The following is a 25,358-nucleotide window of genomic DNA, read 5'->3' on the forward strand; positions in this document are numbered from 1 at the left end:
TCAACGTCATTGTCATAATACGTGTTGGAAAATTTTAGAAACAGCGTATTTACTCTGATAATACTTAGTGGTTAATACGAAAAAGCAGCCTCAAAAGTATGAGCTGTAACGATAAAGGCGATGGAATCTCTAAGGAGGAATGGCAATCTCGACTGGAAACATTTCCTTTTAAGCAGGATGATATAAATAAACTAATTATGAACTATTTAGTTACAGGTAAGGTAAAAGCTGCTTTGTTCCAGCGAATGCGTTGTAATGTTCGCAACATAAATTGTGTACTATTTTTCTCTAGAGGGTTTCAAAGAAGCAGCAGAAAAATTCCAGGCAGAATCCGGTGTTGAACCATCAGTGGATCTAAGTTCACTGGATAACAGAATATTAATAAGGGAAGCAGTACAGAATGGACGAATACAGGAGGCTACTCATCTAGTTAACCAGTTACATCCAGAATTACTCGACAATGACCGCTACCTCTACTTTCATCTACAACAGTTGCATCTAATTGAATTGATTAGGTAAGTACGATAACTACGACCAAATGGGTTTAGTAGAAGTATGATAAAAATCGCGATCTGTCAACCAAACGAGTGAGTGTACCTAATATCGTTGGATCAAAAATAATCCAGTGCGATCGTTCAAAACCCATGGAAGGGTATCGAACGTCTTCGACAGCGGGTTTCTTTGGCAGGTTTTCTGCAGCAATCCTATGCAAAAACCTGCCGAAGAAAATCACTACCGAAAACGAACGATACTCGTATTTATTCTAAACATTTCGCCATTCTCTGTAAATCTCTGTTTCAGAAAAGATAGGCTCGAATTTTTAACGCAGCTTGAACAAATGTAACAGGCACCGAAAAATCATAGAAGACGATGTTACTGTATCTAGCTTCTTTTTAACTGGGCGCTCGGTAATTTTTCCTAGTGATTAAGTAATTCCCAGTTAAAAAGACAATAAAGTAACAACACTAAGTCAATTTTTTGCCTGAAGGTCAATTTGAGAATGAAGATCTTTTAGGAAATTGTCGCAAAGCAGAATTAACCCGTTATTCATCAAAATTATCCCCGTTGTTTGTTTACGTTTGGAATGACACCCCAGTTAGCAAGCTGATTTCAATAACTGGGATGTGTTCTTTGCCCAATTAGTGAACAGATTGTATTGTACATTTGGTTCAATTTATGCGAAATACATACTTGAATTGCCAGAAAGCTAATCAAATGACAAAAAAAAACAAGTATTGTGGGCACAAACATGCTTCGAAATTATGATCAGGGCAAAAGATAATCGAATCAACCCTTAAGAAGCTTTTCAGCGCAAGTTAAAGTTTACAAAAAAACTTTTTCGATGATAGCATTTTGGATTTATATTTGATTCAGTAATCCTTTCAAAAACGCTGATAAAAAGAGTCTCCATCTCCGTCAATTTGGTTGTTTAACTATTCACGGATTTCGGATTTTATATATCGACTAAAAGAGAGTAATTTTCTGAGCAAAACATGATTTTTTAAAACTTTATATTATTGTCCTTCGATTTTTAAGGTGAATCGGGACGTGGTCGCGATCAACTCGAATTTTGGAATCTAATTTTTTCTTGATTTATGAAGACTACGTACATGAAACTTTGATCAATTGTTTTCACAACTGTTGCATGCCTGAAGTAGCAATTTGAGTGCTGTTTATTTAGTGGAAGCCGAAATTTTTACGCTCAAACTACAAAAGTAAAAAGAACTCTAACCTCAAAATTGTATAGGAAAAGGCCACAATCCCGTTTCACCTTAAATGAAGAATGAAAATCACTCCAGAATCGCTACAATGACAGCTGGTATATGGGCGCACTGTCATTGTAGCGATATCGAGCAGTTTTAATACGTGATTTAAAAAATGAAGGACAGCGATAGAATTTTTTTGAAAATCACATTTTGCTTAGAAAATGTAGCTCTTTCAGATGATATAAAAAACTAATATAACTAAACAACCTAATTGAAACAGTCATGTTTTGATCGTTTCGATGAAGAACAGACGGGAAACAAACCCAGAGATGCCAGATGTTTTTGAAAATGTCTGAAACGGCTCGAAAAACCGGAAAAATCTGCTCGAAATCTGAACAAAAATTGATCCCTGATTCGAAAAATTTCGCTCGCGCAGGTAAAAGTATGCAAAAATCTGCACATCGTTTTGAGAAAATATGCACAAATATAAGGGGACTCTTAGAAAAATCTGCAAACATCTGCAAATCAATAAAAATATGCACACGGACTGCTTGACAGCGAAAATGTTCATCATGATCAGAGATGCCAGATGTTTTTGAAAAATGTTTAAACTGCTCGAAATACCGGAAAAAAATTGCTCGAAATCTGAAAAAAATCTATCCGTGATCCGAAAAAAATTTCGCTCGTGCTGGCAAAAGTCTGTAAAAACCTGCACACATTTTAAGAAAATCTACATAAGAAGATTCTGACAAAAATCTGCAGAAACCGTGATAAAACTGCAAATCAATAAAAATCTGCACACAGACTCTAAAAACCAGCGTTTTGCAGACATCTGTACATTTGGTATCCCTGATCATGATTTGATGACATTAATGACAGTCAGGGTTGCCACATTTATATCTGTATTTTTCTTTGAAAATATCTGTATATCTGTATCTCGGACCAAAAAATCTGTATTAAAAATCTGTAACTAGCAAACTCAAAAAGTTGGATGGAAAAAATTTACTTGCAGAACATATTTAAAAAATTCATTCTTCTCTACGTGATGTTAATACAGGTTTTTGTTAAATTTATTTTTTAAAGTTTTCGTTAATTTAATATAAGTATCTCCTCCTTGGTGTGCAACGTAGCTTTCAACTTTTAAAATTGAGATCATTAGCTTAGGGCCATGCAATTTCTGGTTTCAACTATATATTAAAAGTACGCGTTCTAAACAAGCAGAAGAGTTATTGTTACGAATTTGGGGAATTGTCGCATCAAAACGTTTAAATCTTCCAATTTCACGAATGATTTAAGATTACTTAAAGCTGCCATTTTTACAACAGTATCGGTGAAATCGCACCTCTTTGCAATTGGTTTTACGAATTTTGAATAGAAATCCTGACAAATATTTCGAAACGTTCATATTCGCGCTTCGTTCTACCGAATTCTACCTTTGAAATTGATTTCAGTTCGTCGGTATGACAAAAAAAAATCTGTAAAATCTGTATTCTTGGCAATATTCTGTAATTCTGTAATAAAGATTCTGTATTGCTTTTTCAGTTCAAAAATCTGTAAAATACAGAAAAAGTGGCATCCCTGATGACAGTAGCCGAAAGGAATAAATTGAAAATGAAACTGTTCGAATCGAAATGACTGCGCGAAATCTTCAGTTTTATTTACTTCGGACTGAGTTTTTCATGTGGCGCCATTGTCATGATTTTCTTTTTTTTCCTTTTTCCTATATATGCGTGAAGCAATGTATGGAAGCCCCCTGTTTCCGTCAGCACTCATTGCTATTTTTATACGTACGTACGAATGTATTAGTGCCACTAGTTGAGGAAAATATTTACAAATAGCTGTTTTGTTTGCAATGCTATGTTTTTAGCAGCTGAACAAATATTCAGTTGAACACTCATTATCCAGCTTTTTACGCACCATAATGGCGGTCGCTATAATGCGTGTTCGTAATATGCGAACCTCTCTGCTTACGTCAGATTTGTGATTTCCGAAAAATTGGCAACACAAATGTTGCCAGATATATATTTCTTTTGATAAATTGTATGAAGACTTCAAACTGACGTATGCAGAGTTGTGAAAGGGTGGGTAATTTATTACGAACTTTGCATTATAGCGTTCGCCATTATGGCGCGTAAAAAGCTGGATATGTACTAACTTTGTTTCTGAATAAATTTTTTCATTCGTGATCAGAAATTGGAAGAAGCTGCTAAATATAATCGACCAAAAATGGTGAAAGAGTGATAAAAGTCTAAGCAACGAGATGCGATGATTTACAGTTTGGAGGAAACAAAAGCAACTTTACACGGGTTTACACGTTTCCTAGTGTGCGTAGGTGAAAAGTCACTTATCTCTATTGTCCATTCGACATTGCGTCCATTCGGACTTGCGTCCATTCGGCCTTGCATCCATTCGGCCTTGCGTCCATATGTCGACCGTCTATTATACCTTATTTATGGTGCAAATCATTTTTTCTGCCAACACTGCCAGTGTACCGGTGTCAGTCAGATTTCCATCAGAAGTAACCCCTAAAACACGTTGTAGATTCTAAATACCTAGGGTTACCATTTGGTCGGAGTTAAAAATCAGGACAACTTTTTTCCAGCAAAAAATTTGACCTAAGCTAATTTTATTTTCTTAGGTATCAATAAATAAAACACGTAATTTGAGATTTGCATTCCAAAATACGCCAAAAGACTAAGATTTAACGTATTTCTCGAACGATTCAAGTTTTCAACTTTGATTCATTAGGCGTTAGTAGATACCTAAAAATGCAACACTAGTAAACTGTTTGAAATAAACTTAACAATTGTCAAAAAACTTTTAACGGTTTCAACGACTAGACGATTTCTCTCGTTAAGATTCAACCAAAGAAAAAATTCTTTCGAAATAAGTTCGTTTTTTCCCGGAGTCAAGATGATAATACTGAACAATTTGCTACTTTCCTACTTGAATATTCGGCATCAGTCAGAAAAATCAGGACAAATGCTAAAATATGAAAATAAATCAGGACGTTCCAAATGGGTTTCAAAATCAGGACATGTCCTGCTAAATCAGGACGGATGGTATCCATCCATCCATCATGCTCTTCCAAATTCATTTAGTAGCCTTGGAAAAGGCCGGTTGCTGCAATTGCAATTTTCGTTTAATTATCGCATAAATGCTTCATGATCAGATAGCGTGCGATATCCGCTCTGACATAACAAATTTTTCGAACGTTGTGGAATGGTATAACTGGGAAAAGAGGTGAGACTTAATTATTTCCAGTAGTGATGGGAATTATCACTAAAAATTGTTACTGATAACTGTCAGTATTTTCCAACTCGTTACTGATTACTATCAGTAATTTGCATTTCATTTTTAAGCAAATTATCTTCATTATATTAGAGAATGAAAAATATGGTTATTACAATACATAGTGGTTCATCATTGAAAAAAGGACTGCACGAGTGAAATGAATTATTTGTATAAATATTTCAGTTCTTTCAAAAAAAAAAAACAATTTTTCTGTAAAACTGTCGGAGCTTTCTTTCAGATGTTGTATTTCCTGAAGCGATTTGTTAGGAGGATACAGAGGTGACATAGTCACAAAATTGCGATGTATTTGCAATACTTAATATTTTTCAGTATTCATAGCTGCAACCGTGAGCCTTTTTTTGTTTGAACTGTTTGGTATCGTAAACTGGGGTGACTTTGATCACTTTTTTGATTGTTTCTTAAATATTTTCAAAATATTCTGAAAACAAAATTGTTTAATATTTTTAAAATAAGTACTGGCATGCATTGAGAATAACTCAGTCACTATTTCAAAAGTTTAGCAACAATTTTGCTGTTTTTAAATATGCTTTAATATTTTTACATCAATCATCATTGATAAGGTGACTTTGATCACCTTATTATTCTGATGAATTTGGAGTAACACTTTGCTACTTTCACTAAATTAAACAGCCTAAAACGACTTAAGCGAGTTTATAAATATGGGAAGCAATTTGGGGGCCATTCACATTCTACGTGAACAGTTTATGTTGGCGAATGTCCAAGATTCAAACAAAGTTTTTAGAATTTATATGAATGGTTATCCACTGAGAGGGAAGGTGGTCTAAAATCATCAAAAACTAGTCCACGTTGAATATGACTTATGCAATTGTTTTTGTTAAGAAGAAATATGTAATACGCTGTGGAGATTATTGGGTCTCAATATTGCCTTCGAGGAAAAACTTGCAAAAATAACAATGAAATGCATTGTTATAATTTTTGTTAATCTTAAGAACTAATCTGGGAACAAAAAAAAACTTTACGTATTGCAACTTGTTGTTTTGAATCTGCTTGAACAGATTGTTTGTATGCAACGAAAATTGCCAAATATACACTTTATTTTCAATTATTATTTTAGCATGAAAAACGCTCTTCAAATAGCAGGAAATGCATGAATAGTAGCAATACAGACATACATCCACACGATCAGTAAAGATTACGACAAACCTCAAGCACTACGAGCGCTTTTTTACCACATTATCAAAACAGAGTACAGTGATCAAAGTCACCCCGGTGATCAAATTCATCCCAGTTTACGGTACCAAATTTGCCCAAGGACTACGGACATTCAAATCACCGATGTAATGACAAAGTTAGAAATGAGCTATAATTATCGAAAACTTCACTGTTAGTGTTGCTTTTATGCAGCTATACTTTTAGTTTAAGCATCGTTGGTTTCACATTGTTTTTCGTTGACGATATTGCATATGTTTGATGATTTGGGTTTACATTAGAGAAATTGAAAAAGCAAAATGTTTTGAGTCCATTTATGTTCATTCTAATAAAATTTAATCAATCGCCTACAATTATTTTATTTCGCTTTCGGGATGGCGTTGACTCGATTTAGGATGGCGTTGACTCTTTGGTTAAGATTATCAATTCATTAGTTCAGAGATTCAATCCCGACAAATCCGGACAAAATTACTAACATGTCCTGACATATTTATCAATGCTTTACCGTGCTGCAGTCTACCGGTTGGTTCGTGTGGAACGCTGAGTTTGAATTCGCCTGCTCAGTCTTGTTGCGCTAAAATCAGCTGTGCTCTGCTGATTCAACAACTCTACATTTTTCTATAGTAGAATAGTCAGCATAACAAAATCACAATTTTCCGCATCTTGGTAGACGCATAGCTATTTTCCAAGGGATTAAAGATTTAAGAATAAAGAATATCTTTTGGAAACTAACTTGCCGTAAAACGTAATTCTACGTTAAAATGCCAGCAATATCAGTAAGAGAAAAACTTTACTGATGGTTAATTATGTTTTTTCTTACTGATAACTATCAGTAGTTACTGATAGTTTTCCCATCCCTAATTTCCAGTTATACCATTCTACAATGTTCGAAAAATTTTATTTCGTATGTCGTAATACTAATGTACGAAAAGTAGCGTGCGATATTCGCTCTGACGTAACAAATTTTTCGAACGTTGTGGAATGGTATAACTGGGAAATGAAGCGTGACTTAATTATTTCCAGTTATACCATTCTAAAACGTTCGAAAAATTTTATTTCGTATGTCGTAATACTAACGTACGAAAAACATAACATAACAAATTTTTCGAACATTGTGGAATGGTATAACTGGCGAAAGAGATGTGACTTATTTATTTCTAGTTATACCATTCTACAACGTTCGAAAAATTTTATTTCGTATGTCGTAATACTAATGTACGAAAAATACATCTCATTCATTCTGGCTCAGAGCGGTCTTTTGATAAGCTCCGCCTTTATTTTCAGTTCCTACAGATTTTCTCAGTTCCGTAACACGGATGTACAAAAATGATTTCTTGTGGACATTCTGTCGAGCCGGACCGATAGAGCTCTCATAGAGGCAACAAAATAACATGTGTTGTGTCGTGTTGCGCGGCTTGGAAGAAGAAAATGTTCCCGTCTCCGTGTCGAATGGAGGCAGATTGTTGCATGTTTGATATTGCCTATGGTAGACATGAGTATGAAGGTGGAAATTCTGCTGTGATGTCAAACTATAAATGTTTGGTTTCAAGACGCAATAGCGTAAGTGCTGCATTTCTGTTATCTGCTACCATTCAGTACGAGAACAAGTATAAATTTCAACCAGCCCTTCTCAGGGCCACCAACACGTTCTTGAGGCAATGTTGAATTTTTCTTGGCTTGCAAATGCTGAAATTTGCGGTTTGTCGTCTGTTACACATGATGAAAAATCTTAACTACTTCAATCACATAATTGTAGAGCACCAAAAGGTTCTATTATATTTCACAAAAGTAACAACACTGGCAAGTTTGTTCAATTATCACTATTTCGGATAACCATTCGCCGATGATTCTAGTTCTCCCGTTTTCTCTAGTAGAATTGCCTGCCACTTCCAATAAATCTGCAGCTATCGAAAACTCCATAACAGCCGCCAGATAGACAGGTGCTTAAGTATCAACGCGCCCAGCGTGATCAACCAGAAAATGAATACCCGGCTTTTCTTTCTCCGTCACGGTCAGCATTCAACGTTCGTGTGGTATTGTGCAGTTAAATAAAAATTATCAAAACGTCGCTGATGAACTGGCAGTCAGGCTCACTTTCGATGTTTATTTTTGTTGTTCTCGCAACACTGCAACCATCTCAGCCGTCACTGAGCTGTCAGTTCGGCTTACAAAAACAAATACATTGAAATCATTCCCGCAGTTCATGCTGTGTGAACACCGTGAACACGCAGTTATTCTATGTATTTGTAAAGTCAGAAGAAAGTTCGAAAGTCCGACTTCCGAACTTTAATTTAGTGCTGGCGCCACAATATCGGTACAGTCATGAAATGAACAAAGCGCGTGTCAAAATCCTTTGCACAGTAACACGCAACACCGTGATGTTATACTGTTGCTTGCCTGCTATCTGCCTTCATCCCAGTGTTGCCACATTTCCATATGTACTGGGAGCTGCAAAAAATTTTTTCATCTGTACTATTTCCGGGAAAAATCTGTACCAAAATCTGTACCACTGGCCCAAAGTTTTTATTTTATATTTATACAGCTTCAACGTAAATTGTTTAGAAAAAACTGGGACTGCGTTGACTCAGCTAATAATAATTGCAAACTACTAGCTCGATTGTCAATAAAACTTTTGCACACTTAAAAATGGGGCTCGGTAATGCATATTACCGGCTGAAAATTCAGCCAAAAAACAATGAAACCCATAATTCAGCAACACTACCGATATTTCGGATATTTTGTTCCAACATTTTAGTTTGGTTAAATCGAGATTTACGAAAAAAAAGTAACAACTGCCGTTTTTTAATCGAGTGGTGCCATTCTCGGCAGCCAATTACCGAGATTTGGCAGTAAATTCTAAGTGCGTGGATTGCAAGATCGCATTCATTGTATCGTTGCAGAGTCGGCCAAAAAGTGTTGTCTAATCTTTTATAACCAGCTTAAAATCTGTACTTATCTGTACTTTTTCTCTAAATCTGTAATCTCTACGGTACAAAATCTGTACCGAAAAAAACCGAGAAAATCTGTACATTTCCAGATAAATCGGTACAGTTGGCAACCGTGCTTCATCCGCCACGTATAGAATAACTGCATATGTACTAGAGATGGTCGGGTTTGGCATTTTTCAAACCCGTACCCGAATTTTTTTTTTCGGTTGAAACCCGAACCCGACCCGAACCCGAAACTTTTTTTTTCGATCAAACCCGAAAATTTTATTTTTGTGAAACCCGAACCCGAAACTGTGAAACCCGAACCCGAGATTTTTTTTGAGGGGTAGATTTTTTGTACCAATTTGAGGCTGCCCTGAAGCTTTGGGCTTCGAATGGTATTGAAATGTTAGTGTTTTTGCAGTTGCATGAAATTAGACATCATCATCTTATAAAAATGCTTATTTGATATAGTCGGGTTTTCAGACCTAAACCCGAACTTTTTTAAACCCGAACCCGAAAATTTTTTCCCTCCAAACCCTAACCCGACCCGTACCCGACACCTTCAAAAATTTTCAAACCCGAACCCGACACTTTCAAAAATTTACAAACCCGAACGCGACGGGTGCGGGTCGGGTTCGGGTTTCGGGTTTGAAAACCCGAAACCCGACCATCTTTAATATGTACAATACGCAACCGATAAAAAGAAGAATTCGATTGTCTTCCAAAACACAAAACTGTACGTGTTAGGTATAAAGCTGCGTGTGCGAGAGCTCTATCGATCCGGCTCCGCCGGCCGCCAACATGAAATGAAATTAATATTCTGTGCATTCGCATTACGAACCAGAGACAGGAAGAAACTTGAAATAAAGGCGGAGTCTTGTACTTGTATATCTCCGCCTTTATTACAAGTTCGTTCCAGTTTGTCTCTGGTTCGTAAGTTACAACATAGCCCTGAAAAGTATCAGGAACAGAAAGCGACCTCGAGTAAACAACAACAACAACAACAACAAATCGTTTACAAAGTCAAATCGGTTGTATCCCTTAGTGTCGACTGTGCTTGTGAAGAGAGGTGGTGATTGGTTGCTCGGTATGATTTAGACAATCGATATTATTTATCAACTTTTCAATAGTGTATCTCAAACAATAGGTTATTTCTGTTACATATATCTAACCGTAAAAGACTTTCTGATCGGTTGATGCCAAAACCTCGAAATTCTGAAAAAAAGGAATATATAAGCGCTCAAAACCTGACCACTTTTCCCTGGTTGAATTACTAAATTTTCAAATTCAGGCGCCCAAATTAGATATAGACGTTAATATATAGATATAGAAGTAAATATTATTGACTTTTCGACAGCGTATATGCTTAATTTAGTAACAAACAAGTCCAGTGACAGTGAAAGTGTCATCAAAAGGCAAGCCAAATGATTAATAATGATAATAATGTGATAATTTTCAACACAATTTTGCATGCAAGTTACAACCGACGTAACTTGCACACACTTTTTTATGAAAGCTATTCCTTTTTTTCGTCTCAGTGTTATTTATTTTTTGCCCTCCCCTTAGCTAACTTTGATAACCGTGGACATAACAACTATTCAAAATTTGTATCAGTCTAAATATAACTTCTGTAATCGCTCACTGCAGCTAGTCCGAACAGGAATGAGAACGGCGGGTTGTTTCACTTAGTATTGTAACTAATTTTGTAACTTTTGACCATCTACGACCGGTTTGTAAGTTATAGATAGTTTAAGTAAAAAAATTGTACTCCAAAAGCGAAATCCAGTAGGCGCTTTTTGTGCTTTGAGTTTTCTAAATTTTTTACCCAAACCTCGCACAAAAGCAGCGTCTTTTGCACCGGGGCGTCCTGTTTTTGGAAGTGTTTGTGTTTATCAATTCAATTAGTTACCTAAGCTAGATAACCTGAACAGCGTGTAAAATGCGACTGCGTTCGATGTCCGTATTCAATCCAAAGGGAGATAACAGGTTGTTGAAAAGATTTGAAGGAGTTGTTTCGGATGCTGAAGAGCAATCGGACATGGAAAGCGATGACGATACAAAAGTCAACATTAACCCAGTGTGCCAAACTGGTTGGACGAAATCAGATTACGATGTTCTAGCTGAGAAGCTGAGAACTGTGCTTCCCAAAGAAGGATGCCGAAAAGTTTTCCAGTCGGCTGCAAACGATTGATTGGAAGCAAATTGAGGTTCGAAACCATAGTCCGGAAGATGTCAAACAAACGGTCCAACTTGTACTTGCAAAAATACATCGCTTTCGAACGTTGGAAGAAATCCTTACCGATGCACCGGATGTTATCAGCGAGTAGCTAAATGCAGAGAAACACAAAACCCCGCCTTCTGCTTACACGTTATTCATGAAGTAAAATTTGCCGCGAAGGAAGGAAGCCGGCATTGGAATGAAAAATCTTTTCAAAAGAGCATCTAAGGAGTTTCGTGAAATGTCTATTAAGAAAAGAAAAAAATATCAAGAGGCTGCAGATCGATTGAAGGAGGAACATAAGACAGCTAAGGCAAAAAACTATGAGAAACATCCTGATATCAAAAGGATGGGAAGCACAGTCCTCAGCTTCTCAGCTAGAACATCGTAATCTGATTTTGTCCAACCAGTTTGGCACGCTGGGTTAATGTTGACTTTTGTATCATCATCGCTTTCCAGGTCCGATTGCTCTTCAGCATCCGAAACAACTCCTTCAAATCTTTTCAACAACCTGTTATCGTCCTTTGGATTGAATACGGGCATCGAACGGAGTCGCATTTCACTCGCTGTTCAGGTTATCTAGCGTAGGTAACAAATTGAATTAATAAACACAAACACTTCCGAAAACAGGACGCCACGGTGCAAAAGACGTTACTTTTGTGCGAGGTAAGGGTAAAAAATTTAGAAAACTCAAAACACAAAAAGCGCCTACTGGATTTCGCTTTTGGAATACAATTTCTTTACTTAAACTATAACGTACAAACCGGTCGTAGATGGTCAAAAGTTACAAAATAAGCTACAACTATGCATGTACACTAAGTGAAAAAAACCGCCGTTTTCATTCCTGTTCCGACTAGCTGCAGTGAGTGATTACAGGGTGAGTACAAGTTTGATTCGGTTATCATCATTGACCTCATATAACAGTAGTTTTATTTGATATAAATATAATTTCTCTCACCCTGTAATCGCTCACTGCAGCTAGTCAGAACAGGAATGAAAACGGCGGTTTCTTCCACTTAGTAGTTCTTTGGCATGGAGTACATGCATAATTGAAACTTATTTTGTAACCTTCGACCATCTACGACCAGTTTGTACGTTAAAGTTGAAGTGAACAAATTTTATTCTAAAATCGGAATCCAGTAGGGAAAATTACCCATTAGTGGAGGAGCTAAGCACGAGTTATGCATGTTTAGCCATGTTTTAGTTGAGATAAACGAGTCTAGCTGGTGCTTTTCACTATTTTCTGTTCAAATGGGTTCTACTTGATAATTTTGCACATTAAAATTGACTTTAAACACGCTTCGAGGTTTGAAATTAACAAAAATATGTTGCACGCTTTTGTTCCAATAGTTGCGGTAGAGTTCCTATAGTTGCGAATGAATGTTCCTATAGTTGCGGTATATGAAACATTCGTGTTTGCTTGGTTGAATGAAGGTATTTAACTCGCTTGAAGTAGTTTTTAATTGTTTTAGTATTTATCATATTGTTTTTAATAGGTTGACAAGTCGGTTTGCAAGTAAATACAAAAATTGCAGAATTCAGTTAAGGTTAGTGTGTATGCAACTTTTATTAAACTAAGCAATTTTGCATACTTTTTATAAAATTTCTCTAGACTCACATTGAGTTTTTAGTCAGTTTTTTTATAAATCGATGTATCTGAAGTTGTTAAGGAATGACTTTTAGAGAATTGCTTGAACTTTCATTTAAAGATATTGAAAAATTGAATTTGAGATCCTACATGCATGAAAAACAAAAAGTAATCTAGAAGACGTTCATCTCAGATGTCTCTAAATTTTGTTCTTTTTTAGATAGTAAATTTAGTTACCTAATTCCTTATTTGAACGATTCAAAAAAATTTTATAACAAACATTTCGTCATGTCTATGGAACATTTTTAACGTGAAACAATGTTGGACATGAAAGAGCGCTCATTTTGAAATGTTTAGAAGAATTTTAGGTGACCTAAGTTTGAAGAAATCTTAGATGACCATTTCCATTTTAAATCACTTGTTGTTTTTGAAATCTTTTGTTTTTGTTCAAGTCTTCAGAAGAGCATCTAAGGAGTTTCACGAAATGTCTATTAAGAAAAGACATAAATATGAAGAGGCTGCAGATCGATTGAAGGAGAAACGTAAGACAGCTTTGGCAAAGTACTATGAGGAACATCCTGATATGGTGGTAAAGCAGAAAACAAAAAAGATACAAATGAACAAAACGCCCTTCAACATGTTCTTGTAATCACGATGTAAGCTAATGGCGGGGCTTTGGGTTTCTCTGCATTTGACGGCTTGCTGATAACTTCCGGAGCATCGGTAAGCAATTCTTCAACGTTCGTAAGCAACGTATTTTTGCAAGTACAAGTTTGACCGTTTGTTTCACATCTTCCGGACTATGATTTTGAACCTTAATTTGCTTTCAATCAATCGTTTGCAGCCGACTGGGAAACTTCTTGGTATCCTTCTTGGAAGCACAGTTCTCAATTAGAACATCGTAATCTGATTTCGTCCAACCAATTTGGCACATTGGGTTGATGTTGACGGACGCCACGGAGGAAACGACGCTGCTTTTGTGCGAGGTTAGGGTAAAAAATTTAGAAAACTCAAAGCACAAAAAGCGCCCACAGGATTCCGCTTTTGGAATACAATTTCTTTACTTAAACTATAACGTACAAACGGTCGAAGATGGTCAAAAGTTACGAAATAAGTTACAACTATGCGTACACTAAGTGAAACGAACCGCCGTTTTCATTCCTCTTCTGACTAGCAGCAGTGAGCGATTACAGGGTGAGAAAAGTTATATTTATATCAAATAGAACTATTGTTACAGTCGGTCAATGATGACAACCGAATCATTTCATGGTTGGGAAGTTTGCATGCTAAACCAGATGCAAAGAAAACCAAATTTATGAGTGAAAATATTTTTTTCTGAATTCGTAAATTAATAAAACTAATTTTAGTTGAAGCTGTTTAAGGTAAAACTGCTGTGCGGAACAATTTATCTTGCCTTGGCAAAACGCAAATCCCAACAAACTTCAAAAATCTAGTTTTCTCGTATTTTTTGCTGTACAGTCTTACCGCTTACATTTAATAGTTCAAATGACACATTCTCTGCGAAGCTACACCAACAAACCAATTTTTGAAATACATATTCCAGCAATGTAAATATGTTTCCTAGATTCTACATTATTTGAATCTTCCAAAAACGTGAAAGTCAAATTTATAGTGTTTATGAAACTGTAGAAAACTTAATGCAAAGTTCAAGTAAAATTAACGAAAAACAAGCGTTTTTTGTTACATATTTTGAAAATGGTCACAAATGATCAGGAGTATATATTTTTACTATTTTTTTAGGTTATATGACTGTGAAATACATGCTTTATTCAATGCCTAAAGGGTTTTCATGTGAAATTTCAAATATGTTGATTTCGAGCCAATATGAAAACAGGGGTATTTTAGTGTTGTAACTTGTAACGTCACGAAAAAAGTATAGTTTTCTACTTCATAGGAACTCCTTGTATTTAATCAAATTAATATTCCGTTTCCTCTTCATACACAAAAATACCTCTAATTTGACACTAAAAGATCTTAGCTAGGTTGAATACAACTTAAGTTACAACCGGGTTTAGTTTACGTTGTAACGTCACGAAATTATTTTTTTTCTCCTCATATGGTATTCATCTATGTCTGATAACATACTTGATGCGTCTGTATTACTTTAATTACTTTCTGTCATATGACTGAGAATAAATTTTGTAAAATGAGTTAATGTTTTCAATCATTAAACTGTGGGTCATCCATCAGTAACGTTACAATCTAAAAAATCGTAATATTATTACATTCAAAGGAAAAAGTCTGACCGGTGTTGAAAATATCAGTATAATTCAGTGATTACGGGTCATCCATAAGTTTTTACACGGTTTTAGACACATCCATTATACAAATTAGATTTTCTTACTCTGGTCTTGCTCCTTTCACAGGAACAATTAGACTTTTTTTATTTTTTTTCTTCTGTCCAAAATAAGTTTATTTCTCGGGTGCTTTAAATGTGATAATGTTTCTAAATGCTGATTTTTTTTTTAATTTCTCAATGACCATTATTTAAAATTATGCGGGAATTATTTTAATGGATTCATACTATTATCTAGGTAACTTTTCGTCTAAACCCTAAACTTAAAGTGATGGAGCAAACAGCAAGTTTAGAAACCAATATATACTGCGAATGCTCGTACACCTAGCCAGGAAGTACAACAAAAGTTTCACAGAGAAATTATTTTACACTTCTCACAGAAAGGGTAAGTGCAATGCAATTGGTGGAAAAGCAAAAATGGTTATAAGGGAACACTCGTATATTAGAAAACACGCTTCTCGCGCTGTAGTGCTGATCGAACTGTGGATGTGCGTCTACTGTTCATTCAGGTTCCCTTCAACTCTTTCCCCAATCCGTTCATCAACCTTCTGCGAGTACTCTGGAGCCACTCCTTCAGTTGATAGCCGCTGGATGTTCAACTGCATCCTCCTCGTTGCCTTGGATTTCAACACGTTGGACAGCCGGGCGCGGATTTTGGCTACTACGAGAGAGTGATCCGAGTCAACATTCGGTCCTTTGAACGACCTCACGTCTGTAACGTCTGAAAAGTGCCGTCCATCAATCAGAACGTGGTCAGTTTGAGAGCAAAGCTCTCCATTCGGGTGCATCCAGGTGTGCTTACGTATGTTCCGGCGTGCAAAATAAGTGCTACAGATAGCCATCCCCCTGCTGCAGCGAAATTAACAAGCCTCAGGCCATTGTCGTTCGTAGTAGAGTAGAAGCTTTCCATACCAGTTACGGGTCGGAAAAAGTATTCCTGCCCGACCTGTGCATTTGCATCTCCGATGACAATCTTTATATCGTGTCCTGGGCACTCATTGTATGTCTTTTCCAGGAGCTCATAGAACTCCTTTTCGTCATCGGGTTTCTCGTTGGTCGGTGCGTACACATTTATTAGGCTGTAGTTGAAGAATTTGCCTTTAATTCTCAACACGCATATACGGTCACTGATCGGCCTCCACCTAATGACACGCTTCATCTGTTTTCCAATTAGCACGAAACCGACTCCTCTTCCTGCTTTCACGCCGCCGCTATAGTAGATGTGGTACTTAAACGAAGTGTCCGCAATAGGATCTACTGCTCGGAATTCGCTTTCTCCCGATTTCGGCCACCGCACCTCTTGGATAGCTGCAACCTCCACATTCACCTTCCGCAGCTTTCTAGCCAGGATACTTGCGCGTGCCGGTTTGAGTAGAGTCCTTACATTCCAAGTACCGAGTTTCCAATAATCGTTGTCCTTTTTCGTTCGCCTAGGTCCATGCCGATTAATCCGTTCCGTATTTATATCTGGATTGTTCGTAGTATTTAATATTCGGTATGCTGCCTTACTAGGGCTGCGATACCTAGTCTCGCGACGGGGCTGCCGTCTGATATAGCTGGCGAGACACCGCGTTTCATGATTCAGCCGCCCGCTCCGGATCAGACGCTGTTGTACGCCGCTCTTAACATGGGGAAACAGCCGCAACATAAGCCAAGCATTTCAATGAATTATTTTTGATCTGGCTGTTACTTCACACAGATGTTTCAATGGGCTAAAAATGTCGTTTTGTGCTAACGTATGCGTTAAAAAAATGACTTTTTTCGGATGGTGGTAAAAAAATAACAGACAGATAACTGAGTTTCATGAATTTCCTGTGGAAGGTAATTATGTTAGCTTACTTGCAAAAAAAATCTACGATTTTGCGTGCGGCCTTCCGGCAGTTAACAGGAACATTCGCCATGGCGGACGTAAACATGTTTTTTAACTCTTTTTTCGTTTTATTTATCAATTTCTCCTGAAATTTCGCGACAAAATTGTTGAAGTAGATCTTACGCTTCAGGCTTGCCAGAAATCCTCGATGAGACGCAACTTGGGAACGTTGGGGAGGTTCGCCAACTTGGGTACCACATCGCATTTAGCCGTTTCATCTCCTTAAACGATCGCCTAGAATAGTGAGCCGACTCCAGCTCCGATCAAAACACCGTGTCTTCGGCCTTATAGTATATTTTGGTGAACGACGCAACTTCCGGCAGGTACTTTGTACTATAAATTCCCTCGTTCATGGCTAGTCCGGGGCGAAAGAAGAGCAGTTTTGACATCCTCTTCTCGCTGATTGTCAGCCACAGCAGCACCGTCTTGGGGAACTTGGTGTGTGAAAGAAATTTCACCTTAGTGCTTATTTCTTTCGTGGTGGAAGTAAAATACAAAGTGCCCTACCAGTCGTTGCATCCAGGGTGAAACAGGTCTCGTCGTCCATCACCACCGCCACGTCGTGAATTGCCGGGAAAATCGATTTGACCATCTTATTCAGGCGCTGCCGCTGCTTCATTGCCTGCAGCTCCGAGACTAGTGAATGGGTATTGGCCGTCCATGTTCACCTGACATGTATGTCCAAGTTCGCCAAGCACTGTTTGATTGGTTGCACAGACCTCCAGGCCAAGCGCACGCAGTGATGTAGCCACTTTTCCCTCGGTTTTCCTCTTCAGTATCCTTTGGAGCTGCCGTCGTCCGGAACCGGGCTTCCTTTCAATGCTCTGATTGATGTCCTATAGTGCCAAGATGTTGTAGATGCCGGAACGGGCGTATCCGGTGTCAACGAACTGCCGCACGATGTCCGTTTTCGACGCGGCGGGGTACCGTCATTTAAACACGCAAATCAAATTTTTTCTGATGACTCATGGGTTAATATGATTGTTGCTGCATGCGTAGTTTCGTCAGTGCGTGTAAAGGTGAACCCATGACAAATTGGCAATTTTTGTCCATTTTTTTAGCGCAAACAATATTAGAGTTATTGAAAACAAAAATCTGCACCGAGTTCAACTTTTAGGGGGAGGGGGGGGGGGACAACGACCACCCCCCTGCCCCCTTTGGCTACGCCTATGAGTAGAGTGAAAATTATGCCAATAGAATAGTCAAAATGTTGTAACGTCACGGTAGAATGTGTCAAATCGAGACCCAGTCTTCCGAATGAAAAATTCAAATGCATTTCTACCAACAAATTCGGGCTTACCATGGAATCGATCAAGTATTTCTAGTTCACTTTTGTTCAACCACTTTCCTGTAATCTGCGCTGCAAATGACTCTTGAACATACTTCAACTTTTTCTTATGGGTTAGAGATTTCACATTTCTTTCGAGCTTGCGCCAAAGTCATATTTGCTAAAGTATCACGTCGTGATGACAAGAACAAGTTGAAGAACGTTTTTTTCGTTTGAATCCTTTTAGTTTTCTGCTTTACCATCATATCAGGATGTTTCTCATAGTATTTTGCCAAAGCTGTCCTATGTTCCTCCTTCAATCGACCTGCATCTTCATATTCACGTTTTTTCTTAACAGACGTTTCGCGTAACTCCTTAGATGCCGCTTTGAAAAGATTTTTCATTTTATTGGCGGCTTCCTTCCATCGCGGCAAATTTTACTTCATCAGCAACGTGTAAGCAAGAGGGCTTTGGGTTTCTCTGCATTTAGCAACTTGCTGATAACATCTGAAGCATTGGTAAGCATTTCTTCTCAGCTTCTCAACTAGAACATCGTAATCCGAGAACGGCGGTTTGTTTCGCTTACAGTGCGAGAAAGAATTATACCGTACAAAACTATCATGTATTATTACAATAATGCACAAAGTTATTTGTATCAACATTTTATGGTGTTCGGTACAGAAGTGCATTGCGCGAATAACAAACAATAGCAATGTTTTTTTACATGTTTGTACTTGGTGAATTTTAAGGTGAATTGAAACAATTTTAATTTGTAGAAGGAAATAAATATACCGTACATGTGCCTTAATCATCTTTAACCCATACAAAGTGTAAAAGTAAGTATGTTTGCATGGTATATAATGATAGCCGTCTTTAAAATTAATCTTTCTCATCTATGGGAAATAGTTTTCATAAATTCCTGTATCGCTGTTCGTTTTATTTGCTGGAAATGCCGAGAGGAAAATCATTATCTTTGGAAGAGCGAGCGAAAATCACGGCTTTCAGAGAATGTGGACTAATTATTCGCAAAATAGCTCAGAAATTGAACCGTGATAAAGGTACCATAGTAAATTTTCTCGAGGATCCTGAAAACTATTGTGTCAACAAACGATCCGGGCGTCCATATACTTCGAATCTTCGAGATAAAAGACATATCTCGCCTGACTGTTGATAAAAACTTGAGTACAGGCCAGATTAAGGCTCCAATGTCTCTTTCAGTGTCTAATAGAAGAATACTACAGATTTTGAAAGAAAATACTCACATTCAATACCAGCAACGTTTGAAAACAACGAAGCTTCTACCCCGACACAGAACTGCGAGATTTGAATTTGTGGAACGGGATATGTTTTGGGAGGATGAGTGGAAATCCGTCATCTCCGATGAGAAGAAGTTTAACCTGGATGATCCTGATGGTTGCCACATGTATTGGAGGGATATTCACCGAGAACACGAAACTCGTCATTCCAGAAACTTTCAGGGAGGATCAGTTAAAGTGTGGGCCGCATTCAGGCATTCCGGAAAGACACCAATTTGTTTTATTTCTCATAAAATGAACTCGGAGAAGCATGTTGATCTGCTAGGCAACGTTTTGATCAATTTTGGTGATAGTTTGTGGGGTGAAAATTGGATTTTCCAGCAGTACAACGTGGCGATCCACTGTTCAAAACTTACAACATCATCTCTAACATCACGAAACATTACTGTTTTGAAATGGGTTGCTATAAGCCACAATTTAAACCCGATCGAGAATCTTTGGGGGATCTTGTCACAGTGAGCTTATGCACATGGACGTCAGTATGAACCACTTGGACAATTGAAAGCTGCTATTCAAGAAGAATGGGCAATATCGATATTACTTCTCTTCAATCATTGATTGTTTCTATGCCCCGACGTTTGGCAGATGTTGTTAAAGTCAGAGGTGGACGTACAAAATATTAACGCTTGTTTCAAGAACGAGTAGTAGAGGAAACGCAGTCAAATTGAATTGTACGGTTTATTTATTTCGTATGGATTGATTGCGAAAACCGCAAATTAAATAGCATAAAGAAATTGGAATAAAATAAAATAACTTTCTGTGCTTGTATTTTAGTGTGGAGAACCGCTTTCATATTATGTTTTGTTTGGTTTTACTCCAAAAGTAAAAATATTTAAAATTTTCGCATGTACGGTATATTTATTTCGCGGACTGTAGTAGATTTTGCACGGTGTACATGGATGATTGTAACTTTTGATCATCTACGACCGATTTAACGTTATAGTTGAGGTGAAGAAATTTTATTCAAAAAGGGGAATCCAGTAAGCGCTTTTTGTGCTTTGAGTCTTCTAAATTTATTACCCTAACCTCGAAAAAAGTAACGCCTTTTGCACCGTGGCATCCAGTTTTCGGAAGTGTTTGTTTTTATCAACTCAATTTGTTACCTAAGCTAGATAAACTGGCAAGCGAGTAAAATGCGGCTGCGTTCGATGTCCGTGTTCGACCCAAAGGACGGTAAAAGGTTGTCGAAAAGATTTGAAGGAGTTGTTTCGGACGCTTAAGAACTATCGGACCTGGAAAGCGATTACAATACAAAAGTCAACATCAACCCAGCGTGCTGAACTGGTTGGACGAAATCAGATTGGATTACGATGTTCTAGTTGAGCACTGAGAACTGAGAACTGTGCTTCCCAAAAAGAATGCCGAAAAGTTTTCCAGTAGGCTGCAAACGATTGATTGGAAGCAAATTGAGGTTCGAAACCATAATCCGGAAGATATGAAACAAACGGTCAAACTTGTACTTGCAAAAATACGTCGCTTTCGAACGTTGGAAAAAATGCTTACCGACGCTCCGGATTATAGTAAAACTGCTGTGCGAAACTATTTTTCTGGCCTTGTAAAAACCGCAAATGCCAACTAACTTCAAAAATCTAATTTTCTCGTTTTTTTACTGCACAGTTTCACCGCTTACATTTTCGGAAGACCGAGTCTTTTCGATTTTCGGAAGACCGAGTCAGTTGAAACAGTTACGTACCTGTGATTTTCATTCAAAATCGAAAATTTTCAGGGGTTTAGCGTTACGTAATTTCATCAAGGGGGGTCATATTTATCTTTACACAGGAGGGGGATAGGGTCTAAAATCTGGACTTTTAATGTTACGTAATTTGTGTAGGACGCCTTACAACTGTTAAAATCCCCAACAAGTTATTTCTTTGTCAAAGCGCTTGTTACAACTTTTGAAAGCCTGTTTTAATCCATGCAGACTTTTCTGCAAAACAACAATGTGACCTTTTCCAATTTCATCATTGGGATGTTGCATATAAGTTACCTCCTCTAACTTCCCATTTAGAACATCTGTTGTTACATCTATTTGACGATTGTGCAGTTTCATCTCATTAGCCATGGATGAAATTGTCCTAACACTTTCCAATCCTGCAACTGGGGAAAATGTTCCAACATAATCAAATCATCGACGTTGCGAAAATCCTTTGACCACTACTCGTCCCTTGTAGTGCCCGTTTTTTTATGTCGAAAGAATATCCTTCTTGTTTGAATTTTTACCTGCCACATTCCATGTAGGGTTGTCTTCCAATGATTTGATTTCACTATCAGCTGCAGTTTTCCACTGCTCCTAATCATCTCTTTACCTTAGCCTTTGTCATCTGGTAAATATTATACCTTGACTGTCTTTTCTATCTCGCTCACTTCTTCTCGTATCCTCAGAAGTACTTTCATTGTCACTTTCCATCGAGATTTCTGTCAGTGACTGCTTTGAATTTCCAGAATCTTCTCCTTATTCATTTTTTGGAATGCTCTTATCTCTCGCCACGTGTAATTCAATCTATCTGACTTGCATAACAGTGATGTACTCGATTCCCGAAACCTCATCCGTTGTAGCAAAAAAAATGTATTGTAGCGATAAGGTCACCAGGCGGCGCTAGTGTACAAGTGATTTATAACGCAATTTACTTTGAAAATTTACACGGAAATTTTGATCAATGTTATTCTTGCTTGGACGTCTGTCTGTGGTCATAGTCAATCCCGCCGTTTACCCGGGCTTGCTTGAATTTCTTCACGTTGAAATTTAGAGCACTGGGCAGAAATCACATTGTGTCAACACCAGCGGAGGCCATCACAATGCTTTGTTTTTATTAGACAGTCGAATTTCCTTAGCCGTGCCAGTAATGACAGTTCGCCCATATACCAACTGTCATTGTAGCGATTAAAAGCGAATTTTTATTCTTACTTAAAAATCGAAGAATAATGATATAAAGTTTTGAAAAATCACATTTTGCTCAGAAAATTACACTCTTTCAGATGATATATGGTCGGCGTGCGACCAAACCGAACCAAGCGCCATTTTTTTTAAATTGAGTTTTTGACACCAGTGGATGTTAAATTTGATAATCTATCTTTCATGATAAAACGAAATCATTTGAACAGTTTATAATGGTATTATAACAAAATTTCTTTGCAGCAGTTTGCAGGAAACATACGGGGTGGTTAAACTTTGATCGCCGATTACTCGAAATAAAGTGTTTGGCGCTTGGTTCGGTCTGGTCGCACGCCGACCATATAAAAATCGGAAATCCGAGAGTAGAGAGAACGAAAACTAAGCGAGCTGGATTTCGCTTTCGCTTTCAGATTTCGCTTAGTTTTCGTTCTCTCTACTTCACATACTGTCTGCTTAATGAACTTACGTGTTAACGGGAAAAAGCCGTTCTTAAAAATAGAAATTCAGTTCGAAAAATTTAGCCGTACGGAGCACCTTCCGTAGTTGTGGAAATCGGACTTCCGAGCGCAGAGGCGGCTGAAATGGTTGCAGTGTTGCGAGAACAACAAAAATAAACATCGGAAGTGAGCCTGACTGCCAGTTCAATAGCGACGTTTTGATAATTTTTATTTAAATCCACAATATCAGCTGAAAAAGTGTAATTTTCAGAGCAAAACGTGATTTTAAATAAATATTTATGGTTGTCCTTCGATTTTTAAACGGAGAATAGGGACGAATGACCGTTTAGGTTAAAGTCTCTTTAAAAAGAAATCAATCAATCAATCAACGAAGAATAAAAAACTGCTCGAATGCCTTAAATGACAGTTCCCCATATACCGTACATTGGTGAACTGTAATTTAGGTAATTTAAGACATTTCGAGCAGTTTTTTAATCTTAATTAAAAAACTGGGTTGTTTAGCTTCAACAGTTTTTTATATCACTTGAAAAAGCTGCATTTTCTAAGCAAAACGTGATTTTCAAAAATTATCGTTTTTCAATTTTTAAATCAAGTATTAAAACTGCTCGAAGTCTGCTCAAAATAGCTACATACAATCACACGTCGCCTATGTACCAACTGTCATTCAAGCGATTTAGATTTGTTATTCAAAATTGAAAAACAATGATATAAAACTTTAAAAGATCACGTTTTGCTCAGAAAATTACCCTTTCTTGGCTTATATATATAAATCGGAAACCCGTGAATAGCATATCAACCCAATTGAAGACAATAAATGATCTTATATTTGCGCAGATTTTCCTAAATTGTGTGCAGATTTTTACAGACTTTTGCCTGCGCGAGCAAAATTTTTTCGGATCACGGATAGAATTTTTTCAGATTTCGAGTAAATTTTTCCGGTTTTTCGAGCAGTTGCAGACATTTTTCAAAAACATCTGGCATCTCTGACGTCAGTTGATTCTATTGTACACGAATGGAACGACTGGAAAGAGAATTGTTTTCCAAAACAGTATTGTTGTGATAATTTCACAAACATGGCGATAGTGCGCGAAGTGTTATTACGGTTGATACTGTTTATTTCAGATTTTTCAACACTTTCGACGTTAGGTATAATGTGTAGTACAAGAGAACAATCGTTTGTCGCTGGTTAAGAATTCTAATTTTTATAACCTAGTTTTAATAATATTGGTTCATTATGACCTTACAAATCGAGCGATACAGTTTTTACAACGAAAATTTCCTTGCATTATAATGGAATGGCAAAAGCCGCGATTGGACACCCAAATCTTCAGTTTTGAACCCGGTGGTGAAGATAAAAACCAAATTAACCCTTTTCTCCCACTCCCATCCACTATTCGCGATCAATTACTCTTGCTGGTTCCCGGAATAAAAGCTAATATGCAAATATGTTGGAATAGTAAACATATAATACATAATAGCACATATATTTACATTCATTGCATTGTTATAGCCGTCTCATTTTGAACACTCAATCCATTCTCTCGTGTATTTTTTTTATTAGAGCTGGCAAAATAGAAGAGGCACTTACTTTCGCGCAGACACAAATTTCTGAGGCAGGAGAAAGCAATCCAGAGGTGTTAAATGAACTAGAGCGCACATTGGCTTTGCTGGCTTTCGAGAAACCTCAAAATAGTCCATTTGCTGATCTTTTGGACCAAACACACCGGCAAAAGGTAGCCAGTGAACTAAACGCAGCGATCCTCAAAATGGAGCACCAGGAACAGTCCAGCCCTAGAATGATTAACGTATTGAAACTGATTCTGTGGGCACAAGCCGAGCTAGATAAGAAAAATGTCAAATATCCGAAAATGATTGATCTAGCGACAGCAACAATAGATCCAAAATAAACACAGGATAAACAGTTTATTTGAACTGTAACATTATTCTTATTTTTAAATTCAATTGAACAAATCATATTAGGTAACAAACTTCGTGTAACAATAAAGTAATACTATGCTTTAGAGATATTGCTCATCTTTGTCGCGATAATAAATGGATGAAACTAAAAGCTTCACCCTCAGAATCGTTTATAGTTTTGGCGTTGTTCTAAATAATTTTCAGAAGCATATATTTATGTTTTTAGATCGTCATTGTAAGAAGAGTAGAATATGAGTTTGAAATGCAGATATTTGATTGGCAGCAGACGAAGAAATTTCTAACCAATAACCATATTTGGTATTAGGCATGCTAGTTTGAGAATGTCACTGAAGAAGTAACGCTGAAAATATAGAATGTTTTGGGTTTGAATAA

The 25,358-nt window shown here is 37.3% G+C and overlaps 1 protein-coding gene across 1 annotated transcript; it reads left to right on the forward strand.

Annotated features, from left to right (window-relative positions):
• On the forward strand, positions 1-25,358 carry LOC129718681 (glucose-induced degradation protein 8 homolog). Its single transcript, XM_055669708.1, has 3 exons — positions 1-216; positions 293-515; positions 24,610-25,358. The coding sequence occupies exons 1-3, from the start codon at positions 99-101 to the stop codon at positions 24,953-24,955; spliced, it is 687 nt and encodes a 228-aa protein (XP_055525683.1). The 5' UTR covers positions 1-98; the 3' UTR covers positions 24,956-25,358.

The sequence above is a fragment of the Wyeomyia smithii genome, chromosome 1 (assembly GCF_029784165.1).
Source record: "Wyeomyia smithii strain HCP4-BCI-WySm-NY-G18 chromosome 1, ASM2978416v1, whole genome shotgun sequence".
NCBI classification, from domain to species: domain Eukaryota; kingdom Metazoa; phylum Arthropoda; class Insecta; order Diptera; family Culicidae; genus Wyeomyia; species Wyeomyia smithii.

Bases quoted from the DNA above. Each gene is read 5' to 3' on its own strand.
- LOC129718681 (XM_055669708.1), top strand. From the start codon at position 99: ATGAGCTGTAACGATAAAGGCGATGGAATCTCTAAGGAGGAATGGCAA. The intron at 217-292 runs GTAAGGTAAAAG...ATTTTTCTCTAG, and splicing joins TATGAACTATTTAGTTACAG to AGGGTTTCAAAGAAGCAGCA. The intron at 516-24,609 runs GTAAGTACGATA...TTTTTTTATTAG, and splicing joins CATCTAATTGAATTGATTAG to AGCTGGCAAAATAGAAGAGG.